At 37.7% G+C, this 24,137-nt stretch overlaps 1 protein-coding gene across 1 annotated transcript in view; it reads right to left on the reverse strand.

Annotated features, from left to right (window-relative positions):
• Positions 1-2,431: 2,431 nt before the first annotated feature.
• RGS22 (regulator of G protein signaling 22) overlaps positions 2,432-24,137 on the reverse strand; it is a 354,545-nt gene continuing 332,839 nt past the window's right edge. The window contains exon 27 of the mRNA XM_053715916.1: positions 2,432-2,720. Coding sequence (XP_053571891.1) covers positions 2,708-2,720 — 13 coding nt within the window. The 3' untranslated portion in view covers positions 2,432-2,707. The remainder of the gene's footprint in view (positions 2,721-24,137) is intronic.

The raw sequence follows: 24,137 nt of genomic DNA on the forward strand, positions 1-24,137 counted from the left end.
ATTTTAATTTTCTTTTAAAATCAGGTAATACAAATTTCTGTTGAAAAACATGATGAGTGAATTGGAGAAGAAGGACCGGAGGAGCTGCTGCTGCCGCCAAGGACCGGAGGAGCTGCTGCTGACGAGGATTGGATGAGCAACCACCGAGAACTGGAAGAGTTGACGCTGAGGACCGGAGGAGCCACCACAGCCGATGAGCACCAGAGGAGCTGCCCAAGACCAGAGTAGTGCTGGATTACATCTGATGGAGAAAAGAAGATGACCCTTTGGGGACTATCTATCAAGCTCCGTATGGAGCTTGAAGCCCCGTGTTTCTGGCGAGCCTTCAGGCTTGCCAGAAACACCAGTTATGAAGCAGCGATCTAAAGACCGCTGCTCCATAACCTGTCCGCCTGCTCTGAGGTGGCGGACAGACAACCCCTGTAATCCATCACGATCCAATATGATCAGGTGAACGCTGAACGGATTGTGCCGGACAGACACATAATAAATAGGCCCCTTTGGCTTTTTTTCTCTCCCTGGATTTTGTTTGGGATCCTTTTCCCTATAGATCATTATGGATTACATTTGATGAAGAAAAGAGGAGGACCCTTTAGTTTTTTTCTATCTAGAATTTTTGGGGATTTTACAACTGATGAAGAAAAGAAGACTTTGGGTGGTGAATTTGTTAATATTTACTGATGTTTTTTTTATATGCTTTTGTTTAATGTTTAAAGAGACACTGAACCCAAATTTTTTCTATCGTGATTCAGATAGAGCATGTAATTTTAATCAACTTTCTATTTACTCCTATTATCAAATTCTTTTCATTCTCTATGTATCTTTATTTGAAATGCAAGAATGTAAGTTTAGATGCCGGCCCATTTTTGGTGAACACACTGTGTTGTTCTTGCTGATTGGTGGGTAAATTCACCTACCAATAAACAAGTGCTTTCCATGGTTCTTAACCAAAAAAATAGCTTAGATGCCTTCTTTTTCAAATAAAGAAAGCAAGAGAACGAAGAAAAATTGATAATAGGAGTAAATTAAAAAGTTGTTTAAAATTGCATGCTCTATCTGAATCACCAAAGAAAAAATTTGGGTTCATTGTCCCTTTAATGTTTTGTTGACTTTTGCTTATATATTGTTGGGTACTTTTGTTGACTTTGCTTGTTTATTTTTTGTACTTTTGTTGAATTTGTGCTTGTTTATTGTTGTGTACTTTAGTTGAGTTCAGTGGTTATTAAGGTCTTAAGGATATGTAAACAAGCTTTAAAATACCCCATCTTTATCTTCCTGTATCCATCTCAAATAAGTAAATTCAAACATGCTATAAAATTTGAACATTTTATACAGCCCACCCTTCTAACCTCATCCAGATCTTTCCTATCAGCCACCAACATTTTCCTGTGTACCCATAAATGTTAAAAAGTTACATTTAGAAGGCAATGCAACTTTTAATGTCTCTGCATCTGACAGTATAATGAATTGTACATAAAAAATCACTGCTCAGTTAAAATAAAGCAATAAACAAAAAAGTATATATCACCAGGATTGAGGACAGACATGCTAATTATTGCATTAAGTGTATTTATAATACATTCCTATTTTCCGGATGTTCTGTGTAGCTTTTAAGAAATTAAACATTCTTCAAACAATAAACCATCTGCATGTTTATTTCCATCAAAATGACAAAACATATTTAACAAGGATATAAAAATGTACATTTTGTTTTTAAAAAACTAAAAAATAGAACATTCCAGGCATTCAAAGTTATTTTTTAAAAAAAACACAAAGCAGCATTTTAGAAAATAAACTGATTAACAATTGAAATTTTATAGAATGTTAGAATGGAAACTTTTTTTTTTTTTAACTACAATTCAGTTCATTTTTAAAATTGTACTGGGAATTCTAAAGCCAGTGCTTTTTTTAAAAACAAAAAAAAAAACAAATTTGACAAAAGACAGATTCTATAATGGATTTAAATCTACCCATGATGTCTTCTCTGAAATTCTGACCCAACTTTTTTTCTTTTCTTATTCTTTAACTAAAAGTAAAATCCATAGATAAAACACATTTTATTTTTTAGCTTGGTAATTGTTTTATTTTAAAATAATGGTTACAATAATCTTTGGTAGCACACTCACTATGTAGTATAGTAAAAAGTTCCAGAGGTCCAGCACCTGGGATCCAAGGTGTGCAAACTAGGGGGCACTGCACAATACCCCCAGTCAATATAACAAAGGATAGTAGTCGCACCACCAAGTTATCAAATGAAGTGCTTTATTGAGCCAAATTCAAAAAATCAGCAACGTTTCGGACACAAGTCCTTAATCATGCATGATTAAGGACTTGTGTCCGAAACGTTGCTGATTTTTTGAATTTGGCTCAATAAAGCACTTCATTTGATAACTATGTAGTATAGTAGTATGTTTCACACGTTGGGCTCCACATTTGCCAGGTAATTTTCTAATTGGAATATTGTGCAAGTTGTGTAGGTTTATTTCTATTTTCTGAAAACATATTCTAAGAACATCACATAAATACAAAAATTATCTACATATTTCTGTATGATTGTTGGTTAGAGATCTTGCACTGGTCTATACATGTATTTATTTTTTTACAAATAGTATGCTGTGCCTAATATCAATAAAGTGCAAAAATGAAACACATTTTTTGGATTATAATTATGCTTCTGGATACTTCATTAGATTTTGATAATTCCGTCTCATCTATTCATCCTGTAAACAAAATATGAAGAAAAGTTACTATATAAAAAAAATGATACACAAAGTAATTTAGCTAAATGTGCCCATGATTTACCAATACATGCATTTTTTCAATTTTATGCTCACAATTAAACAAATCATGTGCTTATAATTTAGCAAAACGTGTGCATAAGAAAAATATTCCAGCAACGAATATGAACTCTATACAGCAATAATGTTTCTATCAAATACTTCCTGTTTCTGTAACCTTATTGCCTAGCAACCCAAAGTTGCAGTGGCCTTTCAGACCTAAACCAGAATGAAGTGTGGTGGTTTTCAATAAATCACAGTCCAAGACTCTGACCTTACTATACCTCATTGATATGATGTATATAAAATATCCAGCATTGGGATGTAGATCTGTGGTAAAGATGAGCTGGAGACCATATAGTGTGTGTTTATGACTACATAGAATAGTACCTCTTGCAGATGAAGGCCTATAATTAGCTAGTTATTAAATTGTTCATTAACTTTTAAGAACTATTACACAATATTATTTCTGTATTTCTTTCTATTTATGGTTTCATGTGAAAATAAGGAGCACTTTCCAGAACAACGTATATGAAAATATATGGAAACAAATGTGATTGTCTGGATTTGTTTCCACATTTTGTCTCTCATAGCTGAGGTATACCTATGATGAAAATTACAGGCCTCTCTCATCTTCATAAGTGGGAGAACTTGCACAATTGGTGGCTGACTAAATACTTTTTTGCCCCACTGTATATATATATACAATGGGGCAAAAAAGTATTTAGTCAGCCACCAATTGTGCAAGTTCTCCCACTTATGAAGATGAGAGAGGCCTGTAATTTTCATCATAGGTATACCTCAGCTATGAGAGACAAAATGTGGAAACAAATCCAGACAATCACATTGTCTGATTTGGAAAGAATCTATTTGCAAATTATGGTGGAAAATGAGTATTTGGTCAACTACAAACAAGCAAGATTTCTGGCTCTCACAGACCTGTATCTTCTACTTTAAGAGGCTCCTCTGTCCTCCACTCATTACCTGTATTAATGGCACATGTTTGAACTTATTATCAATATAAAAGACACCTGTCCACAACCTCAAACAGTCACACTCCAAACTCCACTATGGTGAAGACCAAAGAGCTGTCAAAGGACACCAGAAACAAAATTGTAGACCTGCACCAGGCTGGGAAGACTGAATATGCAATAGGCAAGCAGCTTGGTGTGAAGAAATCAACTGTGGGACAATAATTAGAAAATGGAAGACATACAAGACCACTGATAATCTCCCTCGATCTGGGGCTCCACGCAAGATCTCACCCTGTGGGGTCAAAATGATCACAAGAACGGTGAGCAAACATACCAGAACCACACGGGGGGGACCTAGTGAATGACCTGCAGAGAGATGGGACCAACGTAACAAAGGCTACCATCAGTAACACACTACGCCGCCAGGGACTTAGATCCTGCAGTGCCAGACGTGTCCCCCTGCTTAAGCCAGTACATGTCCGGGCCCGTCTGAAGTATGCTAGAGAGCATTTGGATGATCCAGAAGCGGATTGGGAGAATGTCATATGGTCAGATGAAACCAAAGTAGAACTGTTTGGTAGAAACACAACATGTCGTGTTTGGAGGAGAGAGAATACCATACCTACTGTGAAGCATGGGGGTGGCAACATCATGCTTTGGGGCTGTTTCTCTGAAAAGGGAACAGGACGACTGAACCGTGTACATGAAAGAATGAATGGGGCCATGTATCGTGAGATTTTGAGTGCAAACCTCCTTCCATCAGCAAGGGCATTGAAGATGAAACGTGGCTGGGTCTTTCAGCATGACAATGATCCTAAACACACCGCCCGGGCAACGAAGGAGTGGCTTCGTAAGAAGCATTTCAAGGTCCTGGAGTGGCCTAGCCAGTCTCCAGATCTCAACCCCATAGAAAACCTTTGGAGGGAGTTGAAAGTCTGTGTTGCCCAGCAACAGCCCCAAAACATCACTGCTCTAGAGGAGATCTGCATGCAGGAATGGGCCAACATATCAGCAACAGTGTGTGACAACCTTGTGAAGACTTACAGAAAACATTTGACCTCTGTCATTGCCAACAAAGGATATATAACAAAGTATTCAGATGAACTTTTGATATTGACCAAATACTTATTTTCCACAATAATTTGCAAATAAATTCTTTCCAAATCAGACAATGTGATTGTCTGGATTTGCTTCCATATTTTGTCTCTCATAGTTGAGGTATACCTATGATGATAATTACAGGCCTCTCTCATCTTCTTAAGTGGGAGAACTTGCACAATTGGTGGCTGACTAAATACTTTTTTCCCCCACTATATATATATATATATATATATTTTTTTTTTTTGTTTGTTTAATTTATTTATATGGGTATAGATATATATTGTACCAAATACCATCAGATATATGTAGAAATATGAATTTATGAATAAATATAACATATTATGCTATGTGAAGAACATTGGAATGTGAAATATTCATATTTTCATGTCAGGTTAGCTCACTTGAGAATATGCAATTTTGTTTGCTCGTGAGTAGGGTTTTAGGTTTTTTGCTCCATTGACTTCTATGGGGGAATACATTATCGCGTGCGCAATATTCTAAGTTTGGCTTTTTACTCACTGGGGTTAGCATGCGAGCAAAAACAGTTTACTTTCAACATGTAATACGAGCACAACCCAGTGTGCGCAAAAAGCTTACTTCTAGCATAGTAAACACTCAAGCGGGAGCATTATATAGTGCTACACTTGTAATCTGACGCATAATATCCATAAAACTGGAAAAACAGTGCCCGTTTTCTTTTCTTAATATCCTAAATATATTCTGGGTGCTTGCTCTTAGTGAATTATTTATTATGTTAGATGTACGCATGTCCAAATTAGTAAGCAGGCATTTTTGGTTCAGGTATAGTTCATTCATTTTGAAAGTGTTATGATTTGTTTGTACTAACTCTTAATTTAGGAGACTTCATATGATGCTTAACTCTTCATTAAACTTAAAGGAGCATACTACTTAGACAGATAACTATAGTGCACTTTGTCAGCTCTACAAGTCTTTCTTTAAAACTACTTACTAATCTTTAATCTAGATTACAAGTGAAGAGCACACTAACATATGAAGGCAAGACAGCATTTTGTTTATTTACCAGTGGATGTGCGCCAATACTCCGTTTTATATATCCATTTTGTCTAATTGGCAGCACTTCCAAAGATGTTGTAAGGTGTACTCAACCAAACTTTATGGATTTGTATTTTAAAAAAGGTAGACTGACCATCTTCCATTGGTTAAATCACCACACCACTATATTCTGTAGGTATAGATATCTATTTTACATTAACATTATAAGATATAAACTGTGTGCTCACTTAATTACAGCTACCTATTAGTGTGTTGAGCCTCTGTTAGCCTTTAAAACAGCCTGAATTAGTCTAGGCATGAATTGAATAAGATGCTAAAAACATTGTGGAGGTATTGTGTACCATGCATACATGAGTGTGTCACACAACTCCTGGAGATTCGACGGAGGTGTAGGCCTGCAGCAAATAGCCCTTTCCACCTAATCCCAAAGATGTTCAATAGGATTGAGATCCAAGGACTGAGCGGGTCACTGCAACAAAGAAAAGTAATTGTCATGTTCCAGGAACCATCCCATTGTGATGTGGGATTTGTGTACCAGTGCATTATCCTGCTAAAAGTAACCTTCTGCTTGAGGATAAACTGTCAACATGAACAGGTGCACTTGGTCAGCAATGATGTTTATGTATGCTGTGGCATTCAGACATGAATCCAGGGGTATCAATGGACCCACTGTGTGCCAGAAAAACATTCCCCACACCATAACACCACCCCCCACTACCTTGCACAGTTTTCATCAGACATGATGGGTCCATGGATTCATGCTGTTTTAGACAAATTCGGAGCTTGCCATCAACATTACGCACTAGGAACTTCAACTCATCAGACCAAGTGACCTTTTTCCAGTCTTCAAAGATCAAGTGCTGGTGCTGTTGTGCCCACAGAAGGCGTGCTCTCTTATTCTTCTCTGATAACAATGGCACCCGACATGGCCCCTGGCTGTTGTAGCCCACCCGCGACAAGATGCGCCTAGTGGTGCAATGCAATATGTTTTTCTCCACACTAAGGTTGAATTCTGATGTGATTCTTGAAATTGTGGCCTGTCTGTTTGCTTGAAGAAGTCTAGCCATCCTCCTCTGACCTCTCTCATCAATAAGTGTTTTTCTACCACAGAACTGCCGCTGACTGGGTGTTTTTTGTTCATTGCACCATTCTCGATACAACCTTGAAACTGTGGTACGTGAAAAGTTCACGAGTACTGCTGTTTCAGATGCGCTTTGTCCAGCACGTCTTGCACCTACCATCATGCCAGGTTCTAAAGTCCATTAGATCAGTGCTCTTCCCCATTTTCATTGCGGTTTGTACACTTAACTGATAGTAGGAAGGTTGTTCTGCTTTATTTATACCGAAACTTTGGCCACGTGACGTGCAACGCTGTGGAACAAACCAATTGTGCCTAAAAAAAGTGTCTGTGCAGTGCATATAGCAATATGTATTTAATAATACAAATTACATTTTTTTCTATGTGAAGAACATAGGAATGTAAAAAATGCATAACGCACTTCAGCTTTTGCACTTTAGGTCTAACTCAGTGTCGGGTTAGCGCACATGAAGAATTAGTAATCGTAAAGCACTTATTGAAATATTAAATATAAAATATTCAAAATATTAATAATAATTTGTAATCATTATTAATATTTTTATTATTTTAATATTTTAAGAACACACTTTAAGATGACTAATGTTCTCCAGTTTGGCCATAAGAGGGCACCTTGGTGATTGAGCAGTGTTACACACTCTGCAGCAGATTCAGAGAGAGACAGGTGAGTAAAAAAAGCTGGAATAGCCTGAGACATGAACAAATCGGGCAACAAGGATGGTTGAAACCCATAGTTCGCCATGAATGGGGACAACTGGGAGAAAGCATTAATAGCACTATTACGAGCGAACTCTGCCCAAGGTACCAGGTCAGACCAGCTATTGTGGTTATCTGAGACATAGCAATGGAGGAACTGTTCCAGAGCTTGGTTAGACCATTCCACAGCCCCATTGGATTGAGAGTGATAGGCCAAGGAAAAGGAAAGCTGAATCCCCATTTGGGCACAAAAGGAGTGACAAACTGGCTACCCCGGTCCGAGACTATCTCCTTGGGTAATCCATGTAAACGAAAGACCTCCCGGGCAAAAATTGAAGCAAGCTCCTGAGCGGTAGGTAGCTTCTTCAAGGGAATGCAATGTGACATTTTAGAAAAACGGTAAACAACCATCAGGATAACAATATTGCCATTGGAAACAGAAAGGTCGACAATGAAATCCATGGATAGATACGTCTAAGGACTTTCACCATTAGCAATAGGTTGGAGAAGACCCACAGTAAGACGTTGAGGAGTCTTATTCTGCGCACAGACTGAGCAGGAGGCAACATTTGCAGCAATCTTAGAACGGAGACGTGGCCACCAGAATTGTCTAGTGACAGACCAAATCATTTGGTTCTTGCCCGGGTGACCTGCAGCTTTAGGATAATGGTAAGCATGTAATTATTTGGTGCAAAGATACTTAGGTACAAAGCACTTGCCACTAGGTTTCTCTTGAGGGGCATTGGTTTCTGAAGCCAGGATCTTCTCTCCCAAGGGAGAAGTCAAATTGGTACATATGGTGGCCAAAATATGGTCAGGAGGTATAACTGGAGTGGGTACAGAATCCTCCTTGGACAGAGGCGAAAATTGTCGAAGAGGGCATCAGCCCTAGTATTCTAACTACCAGGCAGGTAGAAGACCACATAATTGAGCCGAGACAAAAATAGTGCCCATCTGTCCTGTCAGGGCAACAAACGTTTAGCTTCAGACAGGTAAGTCAAATTCTTGTGGTCAGTGAGGATGAGCACCGGTAATTTTTAGAGAAGCAACCACACAGATGCAAAGAACCCTCAGGTGTAGGAAGTTGAGACACGAGGGCGCCTACTCCTGTCTCAGATACATCGACCTCTAGAATGAAAGGTAGAGCAGGGTTAGAATGAGCCAGAACCGGAGCAGCAGCAAAGGCAGTTTTAAGACTCTTAAAGGCCTTAATTGCAGTAGGTGACCAATGGTGTGGATCACTCCCCTTATGGGTCATATCCGTGATAGGTTTGACTAATGAAGAAAAGTTTTTAATAAACTTTCTATAGTAATTAGCGAAGCCCAAATAGAATAGACTGAAGACCAACCGGGCGAGGCCACTGCAGAACTGCAGATAACTTGTCAGGATATATGGAGAACCCTGCAACAGAAATTACATAACCAAGGAAGGTTACTTGAGTTCGATGGAACTCACATTTCTTGAGTTTGCAAAACAGGCTGTTCTCATGTAGTCTCTGAAGTACCCGTGTGACATCAGAATGGTGAGCTTCAAGTGTGGGTGAGTGTATGAGCACATCGTCTAAGTACACCACAACACACTGTTGCAACATATCTCGTAGGACATCAATAAATTCTTGGAAAACAGCAGGAGCATTGCATAGGCCAAAGGGCATAACAAGATAATAATGCCCACTCCTGGTGTTAAATGCTGTTTTTCATTCGTGGCCCTCTTTGATCCTAACGAGATTGTAAGCTCCTCTCAGATCGAGTTTAGAAAAGACCATAGCTCCTTTAAAGTGGTCAAAGAGTTCCATGATGAGTGGAATAGGGTAAGCATTCTTAATGGTAAGGTGATTAAGACCCCTATATTCGATACATGGTCTTAACTCGCCACCCTTCTTCTTCGCAAAGAAGAAGCCAGCCTCTGCTGGAAAGCAAGAACATCAAAAACCCTTTGAAAGGAGGCCACAAATTCAGGGTAATTAGATATCACAGGCTTATAAGTCCCCCACAAAGGATTAGCCCAAGCAAGAGCAGTGTAATGAAATGAGAAATCATACCTTTGCTCTGTCAGAGGGAAACGCCTGAGGTAGCATCTCAAAATAAATGCCCACCTGGTTCAAAACCCTCTGCACTGATTAGGATCGCCTCCATATCGCTGAGGTAGAGGTTCAGAACCAGACATACTCCTGGTAGGACTAGGTGCAGCAGCGGAAACAGGAGCAGCCATAACTTGTGGGACACTCTGATCCAAATGTGCAGTGTGAGTCAGAAGGGTTTACAGGGCTATTGCAAATTGATCCATGCAGTGATCCTGTTCAACCATCCTGGAAATGATGGTGGGTAAAGGTGGATTATTAGCAACGTCAGAATTCATGGCCCTTGCATAATGTGAAATGCAAAAAATAATCACACCTTTATTAATAATAATTAAAATTAATAAAGTACCAGTTTGGCCATAAGAGGGCGTCTACCCTACCAGACCACCATTTTCTCCAACACTGATATTTCAGTAGTCCCAGAAAGACTAATGAAATTAGCTACAAAAGAGCAATTCATAAACTGTATACCCATCATTTTAATTTTCTATTCAAGACTTCCTTCCACCAGGCATCAAGATGCTCTACTTAGCCCTCAAAAAGTAATGATGTCTGCCTAATGTATTTCAATTCTATGTAGCAAATAACAGCAAAACATGACATGCTGGAAATAAACAAATTCATATAATCCTGAATCATTTTAGAATAAACTATTTTTAACATTAAAACACTTAACTGCAAACACAAACATTTAACTGTAAACATAAATGAACAATGTGTTACCATATTTTAGTTGTGTAAACCAGAAAACAATCATGTTTATTAACATGTTAAAAAAATGTTAAAAAAAACTGCAAAAAAAAAAAAAGTTTGAAAGAAACCTAAATTGTTTTTCAAGAGGCCGAGGCTGTTCAATTAGAAAATTTGAAGAAAAAAAAAAGTCAAAGATACCAGTGATTTATTTTGTCAATGCTAAGGGGCCAATTTATTTTTGTGCGGGCGCACATGATCCGCTGTAGCGGATCATGTCCACCGCACATCGATAAATGCTGACAGCATATTCTGCAGGGGGTGTCAATCATCCCAATCGTATCGGATTGGGATGATTGCTGTCCGCCACCTCAAAGATGGCGGACGAGTTAAGGAGCAGCGGTCTTAAGACCATGGCTTTTTAACTTCAGTTTCAGGGGAACCTGAAATTACAGGGGTAGATTGCAGCATCCGCTGCTTGATAAATCTACCCCTAAGTATTGAAGTACAAATTAAAGTCCATTATAGGACCAGATTACTTTTTTCGTTTGCGTGCTAACTTTTTTCCTTTGCATGCTAACTGTGCTCGAATAAAATTTTAATGTGGCCGTGTTTGCGGGTGTATTACAAATTGAAAGTAAGAGGTTAGCAGGTGAACGAAAGTCCAATGTGCTCTAACTTCTTCCCATAGACTTCTACTTGGTGTACTTTAATAAAAAATACACTACACTACAGAAAAAATACAATAAAAACTGGGTACTGCCCACCACTAGTAGGAGGGGGATGGTTAAAGAGCTGTTGGGGGGGGGGGGTCAGGGAGGTGGGAGAGTTAAGGAGGGTTTACTACACTGGAAGAAAATAATAATATTAATAAAAAATAAAAAAAAAGCTGTAAACTGCATACCAGCAGACCTTCTGCCACTATCTAAGATGATGGTGATCAGTGGGGTGAGTGGGGGGTGAGGGCGTTAGAGAGCTGTTTGGGAGGGATCAGGTATGGATCAGGGAGTGGGAGGTGTAAGGTGGGAGGGTAATTTCTACTCTGCATCAAAAAATGAACCTTACAAGCTAACTAATTAACCCCTTCACTGCCAGGAATTTTAAGTAAGCTGCTCAGCTGCAATTAGCAGCATTCTAATTACCAAAAAGCTATGGCAAAGCCATGCATATCTGCTTTTTCTGAACAAAAGGTTTCCCAGATAAGCTTTTACAACCATTTGTCAATTGATTGCAGTAGTTGTGTGTCAATTTCAGTGAACAACCAAAAGTTGCAAAAAAGTTAATTTTTTTAATGTGATTGTATCTGGATGCCAAATAGTGGTATCAAATATATCAAAAGGAGCCTAGATCAATACCATGGGTTGTCTTCTTTAAAAATATATATAATTTTCATAGGTAAATCAAAAAATCAAAAGCTCTATTTCTGTTTAAACTGAGTGATAACAAAAATGCTAAAAGAGCAAGTTTTTCTCTGAAGTTCCCTGTAGCAAAGGGGTTAAAATAAAAATATTTTTTTTCCCTGTAGAGAACAAGTGTATACATGTGTACATTTATATATGTAAATATGTATGTGCACACATATATACACATGTATACACTATATATATATATATATATATATATATATATATATATATATATATATAGAGTCAGATATTGGGTAATCCTAGGACGTTACCCAAGTGGCTGTGGGTAATGTAAACCTCATTCCCCAAGGTTCACTTAGGGTGGATATCAGAGGATTGACGAGGTCCCCCTTGAACCCCCCCAGGCGGAGGCAAAATAAATAGTATAGATAGAGAATTAGAGTACATCGGGCTTTTACCCACAGCTGCTTGGGTAATATCCATTTTACCGGATTTCTTACTTTTGTATGGCAACCAGTTTTGGCGCAATTTTTACTGGGGGAGGGGTTTGTTTGTTTGGTATATATTTTCACTTGCTGTTTATTTGGGTTTGTCTGAGGAAGGGGAGTGTGTCCCCGAAACGTCACGCTTGATTAAAATTACTATTTGATTAAAAGACCAGTGAGTGCCTTCCTTATCTCTTTTATATATATATATATATATATATATATATATATATATATATATATATATATATATATATACATACATATATACACTATTGTTAAAGCCTGTGTACCCACCTCTCCCTCCAAGAACCTTTCCCTACCCTCTGATCCCCCCATCAACTCAGAACCCCTCTCCCTCCTCCTTCCATCCCCATCCCTGCTGCTCTTAACATATTTTTTTCTGCAGTGCATCAGTCCTACCCACTCCTGCCCCCCTCCCTCTATCTCTATCCACTATCTCTATTCCTCTACCCTACTCACCTATCCCTCTATCCACTTATCTCTCTATCCCTATCCCTCTACTCTATCTCTATCCATCTATCCCTATCCCTCTATTCTCTCTATCGCTATCCCTCTATCCATCTATACCTCTATCTCTCTATCCCTATATCCATCTCCCTCTATCTGTCTATCCCTCTCCCTCTATCCCTATCCCTCTATGCCTATCCCTCTATCCATCTATTCCTCTATCTCTATCCCTCTTTCCCTATCCCTCTATCCATCTATCCCTATCCCTCTATCGCTCTATCCCTATCTCTCTATCTCTATCCATCTATCCCTCTATCCATCTATACCTCTATCTCTCTATCCATCTATCCATATCTCCCTATCCCTCTATCTCTCTCCCTCTATCCTTATCCCTCTATCCCACTATCTCTATCCCTATCCCTCTATCTCTCAATCTCTATCCATCTATCCCTCTATCTCTATCCCTCTATCTCTATCCCTATAACCCTCTATCCCTATCATTCTATCCATCTATCCCTATCCCTCTATTTCTATAACCCTCTATCCCTATCACTCTATCCATCTATCCCTATCCATCTATCCCTATCCCTTTATCTCTATCCCTATATCCATCTATCCCTATCCCTCTATCCATTTATCGCTTTCTCGAAAAACAAAATCTGCAGGGCAGCAGTCCCACCCGCTCCTGCCAAATTTCACGCCCCCTCCAATGATGGGCTTCCCACCCGCCTCCCTCCTAACCCTCACATGCCACCAACGATCGGCACCACCGCTGCCCAATGCAGAGAGGAACACAAAGTATCATCCCCCCTCATTTACCCTCCCTACTGCTCTCAACATTTTTTTTCTGCAGCACAGCGGTCCCACCCACTCCCGCCCCCCTCCCTCTATCCCTATTCTTCTATCCATCTATCCCTATCCATCTATCTCTATCCCTCTAGCCCTATGCCTCTATCGCTATCCCTCTTCCCTATCCTTGAATCCATCTATTCCTATTCCTCTATCCCTATCCCTCTATCCCTATTCATCTATCCCTATATCTCTATCTATCTATCTATCTATCTATCTCTATCGCCTTAATCTCTCTCCCTCTATCTCTATCCCTATCCCTCTATCCATCTTTCCCTATATCTCTCTATTCATCTATCCCAATGCCTCTATCTATCTATCTATCTATCTATCTATCTATCTATCTATCCCAATCCCTCTATCCCTCTATCTCTCTCCCCCTCTCTCCATCTGTCCGTATTCCTATATCTCTATCCCTATATCCATCTATCCCTCTATCCCTGTATCAATCTATCCCTATCCCTCTATCCATTTATACCTACCCCTCTATCTCTATCCCTATCCCTCTATCCATATCCCTCTATCTCTATCCCACTATCTCTCTCCCTCTATCCATCTATCCCTATATCTCTATCCCTATCCCTCTATCCCTCTGTCTCTATCCCTCTATACCTATCCCTCTATCTCTATCCCTCTATCCATCTATCCCTCTATCCATCTATCCCTATCCCTCTATCCCTATCCCTCTATCTCTCTATCATGGACTTGTACTATCCAGGTTGCGTGCTAATGGTGGAGTGGTCAAGCAAAACTTTCCATTCTGCGCACTATCATTTATCATCTATCATCATGATTATTGAATTCACAAAATATTGCACATTGGGTAAATCACATAACACGCCGCAATATGATAAACTGGCGTAAATTGGAAAAACTGTTGAGTTTCAGAAATATACGCAACTACATATTTCTGGCATCGCCAGTAACTTACACCAGAATATTGCACGCGTAAATTAAAAATAAAGAGTAGTTTTCTTCAAATATTACATTCACACGTAAAACTCTAAACCAAAAGAATTAAATAAACCGACACGTCAAAACGCCATTCAAACCCCCTTAACCGCCATCCCCCCACATCACAATTACTATTAAAATTAATAACCCCTAATCCGCCATCACCCCACAATGCAAAGTATATAATAAACCTATTAAACCCTAATCCGCCAACCCCCCCAACGCACAGTACATAATTAAACTATTAACCCCTAATCCACCATCCCCCTACAACGCAAAGTACATAATTAAACTATTGACCCCTAATCCGCCATCCCCTCACAAGGCAAAGTACATAATAAACCTATTAACCCCTAATCTGCCGTCCCTCCACAATGCAAAGTACATAATAAACCTATTAAACCCTAATCCGCCACCCCTCCTACAACGCAAAGTACATAATTAAACTATTAACCCCTAATCCACCATCCCCCACAATGCAAAGTACATAATAAACCTATTAACCCCTAATCCTCCATCCCCCCACAACGCAAAGTACATAATTAAACTATTATCCCCTACACCACAATCCCTGCACAACGCAAAGTATTAAACTAATAACTAAACCCTCTAACCTAACACCCCCTAACTTAACCCCAATTAAAATACACTTAAATAAAATTAAAAATATACTAACTACCTTACAAAAAGAAAATAAAATTACAAAAAATAAAAAAGCTAAATTACAACAAAAAAACTAACTATACAGAAAATAAAAAAACTAACATTACAACAAATAACAAACGACATAATCCAAAATAAAAAAATATTCCTATTCTAAAAAGAACTGAATGCCCTTTAAAGGGCAATGCCCATCCAAATACCCTTTTCGGGGCAATGGGTAGATTAAGGTTTTTTAATTTAGGATTTTTTATTTTGGTGGGTTGGGGGGTTGTAATGTTAGAGGGTAATTTGTTTATTTTTTTGCAAAAGAGCTGTTAACTTTAGGGCAATGCCCTACAAAAGGCCCTTTTTTAGGGCTTTTGGTAGTATATTTCTAGATTAGTTTTCTATTTTGGCGTGGTTTTTTTTTTATTCTGGGGGGCTATTAGAATAGGAATATTTTTTTTATATTGGATAATTTCATAATTTGTTACAATGCTAGGTTTTTCTATTTTTAGTAATTTTAGTGTTTTTTTTGTAATTTTGCTTTTTTATTTTTTGTAATTTTATTTTCTTTTTGTAAGGAAGTAAGTATATTTTTTATTTTATTTAAGTATATTTTAATGGGGTTAAGTTAGGGGGTGTTAGGTGTTAAGGGGTTTAGTTATTAGTTTAATACTTTGTGGGGGATGGTGGTTTAGGGGTTAATAGCATAATTAGGTATTTTACGTTGTGGGGATAGCAGTTTAGGGGTTAATAGATTTATTTAGTACTTGCGTTGTGGGGGGATGGCGGATTAGGGGTTAATAATTTTAATAGTGTTTGCAATGTGGGGGATGGCGTTTTAGGGGTTAATAGTTTAATTAGGTACTTTGCAATGTGAGGGGATGTCAGATTAGGGGATAATAACTTTTATTAGTGATTCCGATGTGGGGGGATGGCAGTTTAGGGGTTGATATTTTGCGTGCGTTAGGTGTTTATTAAGACTTCCAGGGAGTTACAATGCTTTTTTACTGTGCGCAGGGGTTGCTGCGTATTGCCTATGTGTGGTGAGGTGAAAATGGACTAAAATCCAATCTGTGATATTGACGTCAGTTCTATGTTAGTTTATGGGAGTAAAAAATGCACACACCATCAAAAATCAACCCACGTAACTTGTCTGCTGCGCCGTGTATTTGATCACTTGATTAGACAAAAAATTGGCGACGCTGGTTTTGGCGCACGTCACCAAGTATGTGATCAAGGCCTTAGACAGGTAAAATTTGGTTAACATAAATGTTAAAAATTACATAATCTATGAAATAAAAATACTATATACGCATGCATTTATGAAACATCTGCAGTAATAAGAAATTGGTTGCTATTTGTTATATTAAACCAAATAATTCACAGATAAAGTTTTATCTTTAAGGGATGGATTAAGGGGATTCGTCACAAGGGAGATAAATATTTTCTATAGTCGTTTTAAGTGATTAAATTAACCCTAAAGAAACACATTATTGCTGACAATGTATAACAAGGGTACTAATTATTGCATTCCATACCAGGAAAGTGTCTACTAATGAAATAATGTAAGATAAGTAGTAAGAACAACATGTAACTGTGTGCTGAGAACTATTGTCCAATAAATATGTGGAAGTTAATTAAAAATGATGGAGTTCTGGATCCCATATGGTTCATCTTGAACGTGTGTCATTTTTCATTTGAACATATTGGTCATGGAAAACATTTTTTTACCAACATAAATATTGATGATTGCTTTGGGAAAGGAAACCTCAACATTTACCAAGAGAACAAAGCACATTTGATGATTGAAATAAATTTGAAAGTTGTGTAAAATTGCATGCCCTATCTGAATCATGAAAGTTTAATTTTGACTAAACTGTCCCTGTAAGTTTATGTTTAAATAAGTCAGCATTATGTACCATAACATATACTTATATATTTTGCTAAAATACTATAAAATAATCAATTACACTTACTTAAAAACCAAAAATATATGATAATGCCCTGGGACTTGATTAACAGTACTTGTGTGATTCTTGTGTAACCCAAAAAACTGGCTGAAATCTAGTCCTTAAAGGGACACTGAACCCACATTTTTTTCTTTCAAGATTCAGATAGAGCATGCGATTTAAAACAACTTTCTAATTTACTTCTATTATCAATTATTCTTTGTTCTCTTGGTATCTGTTGTTGAAAAGCAAGGACATAGTAAATTTAGGAGTCAGCCCTTTTCTGGAGCACTAATTGGCATCAGTTTTGCAAGAATATTATCCATTTGCAAGAACTCTAGATGGTAGCACTATTTCCTGCCATTTAGTTATCCACATGCCTACATAGCATTAAATAGCCCTCCACTTGTAATCTGGCCCATCATTTCTATGAAATTGGAAAAACAAATGCCTGTTTTCTTTAATTTTGAGCATGATTTTAAAAACTTTGCACTACAGGGCTCCCCTATGTATAATATATATATATATATATATATATTAAAATACACACCCTAAAAATGTTTTAAGCATGTACAAAATTATCAGTGTATAAAATTCAGTATGATGTATTATGTTAGATGTACAATGTGCAAATTAGTAAGCAGGCATTTTTGGTTGAGTGATATTTCATTCATTTTGAAAGTGTTATGATTTGAAAGACCTGTAGAGCTGACAAAGTGCACTATAGTTATCTGTCTAAGTAGTATGCTGCTTTAAAGGGACAGTCTACACTAAAATTGTTATTGTTTAAAAAGATAGATAACACCTTTACTACCCATTCCCAGCTTTGCACAACCAACTGATATATTAATATACTTTATAACATTTAAACCTCTAAATTTCTGCCTGTTTCTAAGCCACTACAGACAGCTTTTTATCACACACTTTTTTATTTGCTTTTCACAATAGGAAACTGCTATGTGGGCTATATAGATAACATTGTGTGATTTAGCACAACACGGTACTAAATGCAAGTCAATAGATAATAAATAAAAAGTCATGTGATCGGGGGGCTGTCAGAAGATGCTTAGATACAAGGTAATCACAGAGGTAGAAAGTATATTAATAATACCATGTTGGTTGTGCAAAACTGGGGAATGGGTAATAAAGGGATTATCTATATTTTAAAACAATATAAATTATATTGTAGACTGTCCCTTTAAGTTTAATGAAGAGTTAAGCATCATATGAAGTCTCTTAAATTAAAGGGACAGTAAATTCATAATTAAACATTCATGATTTAGACTGAGCATACTATTTTAAACACATTTCCAAATTTACTTCTATTATTTAATTTGCTTCCTTCTCTTGTTATTCTTTGCTGAAAGGTTAATCTAGGAAATCTCAGGAGCAGCAAAGAACCTAGGTTCTTGCAGCTGATTGATGGCTGCATATATATATATACTGATTGTCATTGGCTCACCCATGTGTTCATTTAGAAACCAGTAGTGCATTGCTGCTCCTTCAACAAAGGATACCAAGAGAATGAAGCAAATTTGATAATAGAAGTAAATTGGAAAGCTGTTTAAAATGTGATGTTCTACCTAAATCATGAAAGAAAAATATTGGGTTTCATGTCCCTTTAAAAAAAAGGTAGACTGACCATCTGCCATTGGTGAAAACACTCCACCACAATATAGGTATAGATATCTATTTTACATTAACATTATACGATATACACTGTGTGGCCACTTTATTAGGTACAGCTGCCTAGTAGCACGTTGAGCTTCCTTTAGCCTTCAAAACAGCCTGAAATCATCTAGGCATGGATTGAACAAGATGCTGAAAACATTGTAGAGGAATTGTGTACCATACATACCTGAGTGTGTCACACAACCCCTAGAGATTTGACGGAGGTGTAGGCGTGCAGCGAATAGCCATTTCCAGCTAATCCCAAAGATGTTCAATAGGATTGAGATCTGGGGACTGAGTGGGCAACTGCAGCAAAGAAAAATCATTGTCATGTTCCAGGAACCATCACTAGTGATGCGGGTTTTGTGCACCGGCGCATTATCCTGCTAGAAGTAACCATTTGCCTGAGGATAAACTGCCAACATGAACGGATGCACTTGGTCAGCAATGATGTTTACGTATGCTGTGGCATTCAGACATGAATCTAGGGGTATCAATGGACCAAACGTGTCCCAGGAAAACATTCCCCACAACATAACACCACCCCCACCACCTGCACAGTTTTCATCAAACATGACGGGTCCAGGGATTCATGCTGTTTTTGCCAAATTCGAAGCCTGCCATCAACATCATGCAGTAGGAACCGAGCAACCTTTCTCCAGTCTTCAATGGTCCAGTGCTGGTGTTGTTGTGCTCACAGAAGGCGTGCTCTCTTGTTCTTCTCTGATAACAATGGCACCCGATGTGGCCGCTGGCTGTTGTAGCCCATCTGCGACAAGGTGCGCCTAGTGGTGCATTGCAATATGTTTTCTCCACACCAAGATTTAATTCTGATGTGATTCACAAAATTGTGGCCTGCTTGTTTGCTTGCATAAGTCTAGTCATCCTCTTCTGAGCTCTCTCATCAACGAGTGTTTTTTTTTTACACAGGACTGCTGATGACTGGGTGTTTTTTGTTAACTGCACCATTCTCAATACACCCTTCAAACTGTGGTATGTGAAAAGTACTACCGTTTCAGATACGCTTAGTCCAGCACATCTTACACCTACTATTATACCACATTCAAAGTTCATTCGATCAGTGCTCTTCCCCATTTGCTTTGCGTTTTGTACACTTAACTGATAGCAGAAAGGTTGTTCTGCTGTATTTATACCAAAACTGTGGTGGAACTAACAATTTGTGTGCACAGCAGGGCTGTACCTAAAAAGTGGCCGCACAGTGTATATAGAAATTTATATTTAATAATACAAATTACATTTTTTTCTATGTGAAGAACATAGGAATGTAAAAAATGTGTAACGCACTTCAGCTTTTGCACTTTAAGATTTCTAACCCAGCACTGTGTTAGACCTAAAGTACTTATTGAAATATTAAATATTAAAAAAAAAAATTCATAATTTTTAATAATTAATATTTTTAATATTTTATATTTAATTTTTCAAGAAAACACTAATTCTTCATTTGGGCTAACCCAACACCGCATTAGACCAAAAGTGTATTGAGCATATATTGCTTTCCTATGTTCTTCACATAGAAATGTTTTTATTTTTTATTATTAAATATACATTTCTATATATATTTGATAATGTTAATGTAAAATAGATACCCATGCCTATTTATCTATAGGAATAGATATATAGGTATAGCTATATACAGAAATATATATATATATATATATATATATATATAAAAAATTATTTACAATAAAAAAAAAAAAAATCTGTACATAAAGAACATTGGAATGTTAAATATATACAGTAAATATTCAGTAAAACATATAAAAACGTATGTACAGACATGTGTATGTCTGTATATATACAATATAGCCCTTTGCAGTCTGGGCCTATAGCTATGTAGCACTTTCTATTTAGTCATGTCTCATCCATAATGTTGTATGAGACATGCAGCTCTGCCTCACAGCCATCCTGTCACTACATATTCTATTGGCTCACATGCCCTCTCCAGTTTAATTCACACAGGTGTCATTTTTAGTTAACACACTACATATTCTATTGGCAGACATCTTTGTTATAGGCAGTGCACATGCATCTTACTGCAGAGGATGTTTTTACTATGCACATTACATAACACAATAGCCATCTTAATCTACCACAGTACACTCATTCCCCCATGTGCATTGTGTCACTGCAAACCCATCTTTGTCCTTAGTGTTCCTATACATTTAGCTGTTACCCCCTGACAAGCTTCCCTGCACAGCCTTATTAAAATCAATGCTGCCCACTTCAGACACATCTTTATTAACATTAAGCTATTATTCACCCATACAGTTCTGTCATGTCTGTCAGTGACACTGCAGGTGACTCACAGCCCACAGTTCCCTCATTTACTAATGGGACAAATGCCATAGAAACATTTTTTTATCTAGGGAACTCAGAATGTTATGAAACATTGTTTTCTCCATCTTAATCCCCTTAAAGGGCTAACACCACCTCTACCCCCAAAGTGCAAAACTACTCCCAAAAGGACCCTCTTGCAAATAGAAGCAAAAACCAGGCACATGTTATTGACCCTTCCCCCTTAAAGGGACATTAAGCTGTTGAGTACAACTACAGTGCATGGTTACTACTCACTATGCTTTTGTTTTTTCCTCCTGTGTCTGCACCTGTCTTCAAATTAATTCTCTTATTTTAACCCCTTACAATTATCAGTTAGTGAAGCTCTGTATCTTTACACTCGGTATCACCATCTGGAGCTTATATTTGTTATGTAACTTTAAATTGTGCAACAAACTGCAAAAATTTAACTTTTCCTCTCTATAATATGTAAGTTATTCTGAAGCCCAAGGTACAGCTTGTCAAAAGCCAGTAATATCCCTTATCTGTGAAAGTGCACTACTTGTGTCACAGGATGCAACTTAAACTAGCTACAAGATGGCGGCACCCGAGTATAAAATGCAATACGGCTTTTATGGAGTAGATGCATGTACAGGAGAAAAACAATAGCATGGTGAGTAGTAAACCTGCTACTGTATGGAGGGAATGCGAGGTGTAAGGTGGGAGAGTAATTTCTACTCTGCATCAAAAAAATATAACCTTACAAGCTAACTAATTAAACCCTTCACTGCAGCATTCTAAATTGCAAAAAGCTGATGAACAAAAAGGTTTCTAGAGAAGCTTTTACAACCATTTGTCATATGACTGCAGTAGTTGTGTGTGAATCATTTCAGTGAGCAAACAAAAGTTTGGCAAAAAAGTAAATTTTTTCATGTTATTGTATCTGGAGGCCAAATAGGTAAATTAAAAAATCAAAAGTTATATTTCTGTTTAAACTGAGTGATAGCAAAAATGCTAAAAATTTTCCCGGTACTATGATCAAGTTTTTATCTGAAATTCCCGGTAGTGAAGGGGTTAAACTCAAAATATTTTTGCGTGGTGTACATTTATGTGTTTAATATATGTAATGTAATGTAAGTGTAATATTGCACACATACATATATACACACAAATACACTATATATATATATATATATATATATATAGTATATATATATATATATATATATATATATATATATATAAAAGCTGAACCTCATTCCCCAAGGTTCACTTGGGGTGGATGTCAGAGGATCGGCTGGGGTCTCCCTTGAACCCCCAAGGCAGAGGGAAAAAGAAAACAGTATAGGATGGGGAAATTACAGTACATCAGCCTTTAGACCTACAGTCGCTTGGTAATGTCCATTTTACCGGATTTCTTACTTCACCGTAACATATAGTATATATATAGATATATATATATATATATATATATATAAAATAAATTCCATCCGGAAGGCACTCACTGTTTTGAAAAGAACACTTTAAGCAAGTGGGACTATGGGGATTATAAAAAGGAAATCATGACCCAATTGTCAAATACTAGCACCTATCGACAACTGCCAGGCGACCCCACAAAATCCTTCAAAAGCAAGATTGACACCTACCTTGGGTGTCTTCTTCAGCAGGACTTGTTACTAAGTCCTTAAAGGGACTATTTACAAGTGGGACTTTCCAATAACACTGGTAATTTACACCTTACCTAAGGTGCACAAGAACCCTACATGCCCTCCTGCAGGCCCATTGTGTCTGCCATGGGTTCCATCCTTCAACCATTGGCAACTTATGTGGATTCATACTTCAACCGATTGTGCGCAACACTCTTATTCCTGCTTGATTCTATGAAATTAATCAAAATGCTACAGACATAGCCAAATTTTGAAGCTAGAGACATTTTGGTCACATTGGATGTGACCAGTCTGTACACAATAATTTCATGAACAGGGTTATTATGCAGCTGTCTTTAATCATCTCCTAAAGTATCCCTATACTGGCCCTCCAATTTATGTGATTATGCAATTTTTTGTTTGAAGTATAACTACTTCTAGTTTGAAAATGACTGGCACGGCAATGGGGGTCCAATGTGGCATCATCCTATGCCAATCTGTTCATGGCACACTTTGAGATGGAGGAGACCCAGCCTATTCTCAGACACCAGAGTAAAATTCTTTAAAAGGTACATTTTGTGACTTGTTTGTGATCTGGGATGGTACTACAACTGAGCTTCTTCTCTGGTTTTAAATGATAATTAAATGAATTACAAGGACTTCGCCGGGTGGATGAAGATCGAAGAGGCATCCTGGATGAAGACTTCTTGCCGCTTGGATGAGGACTTCGCAGGATGGATGTCCAGACTTCGATAACTGTAAGTGGATCGTCGGGGGGTTAGGTGTTAGGTTTTTTAAGGGTTTTTTGGGTGGGGTTTTTTTTTAGATTAGGGTTTGGGCAATGTAAAGAGCTAAATGCCCTTAAACTCTTTTACATTGCCCAAACCCTAATACTAAAAAAAAACACTAACCCCCGACAATCCACTTACAGTTATCGAAGTCTGGACATCCATTCCTGCAAAGTCCTCATCCAAGCGGCAAGAAGTCTTCATCCAGGATGCCTCTTCGATCTTCATCCACCCGGCAAAGTCCTTTTAATTCATTTCAGGACAATGGTTAGCTTAGGTTTATTTAGATAGGTTTTTATTTGGGAGATTTGGTTGGGTGGGAGGTGGGTTTTACTGTTGGGGGTTTGTTTCCAGGGGGAATGAATAAACTAGACTGGTCAATTTTTCTGTAAACATATTAATGGATACTATGTTGGAAATGTTATTTTGGGATTAAAATAAAAATAGAAATTATGTGCTATGTAAATAGGTGTTTGTATTCTATATGTATTGGCTATGTGTAAACTTGATGCATTGATTACATACATGTTGTAATGACCACTAGATGGAGGTATATTGTATTGA

The sequence above is a fragment of the Bombina bombina genome, chromosome 5 (genome assembly GCF_027579735.1).
Source record: "Bombina bombina isolate aBomBom1 chromosome 5, aBomBom1.pri, whole genome shotgun sequence".
Taxonomy (NCBI): domain Eukaryota; kingdom Metazoa; phylum Chordata; class Amphibia; order Anura; family Bombinatoridae; genus Bombina; species Bombina bombina.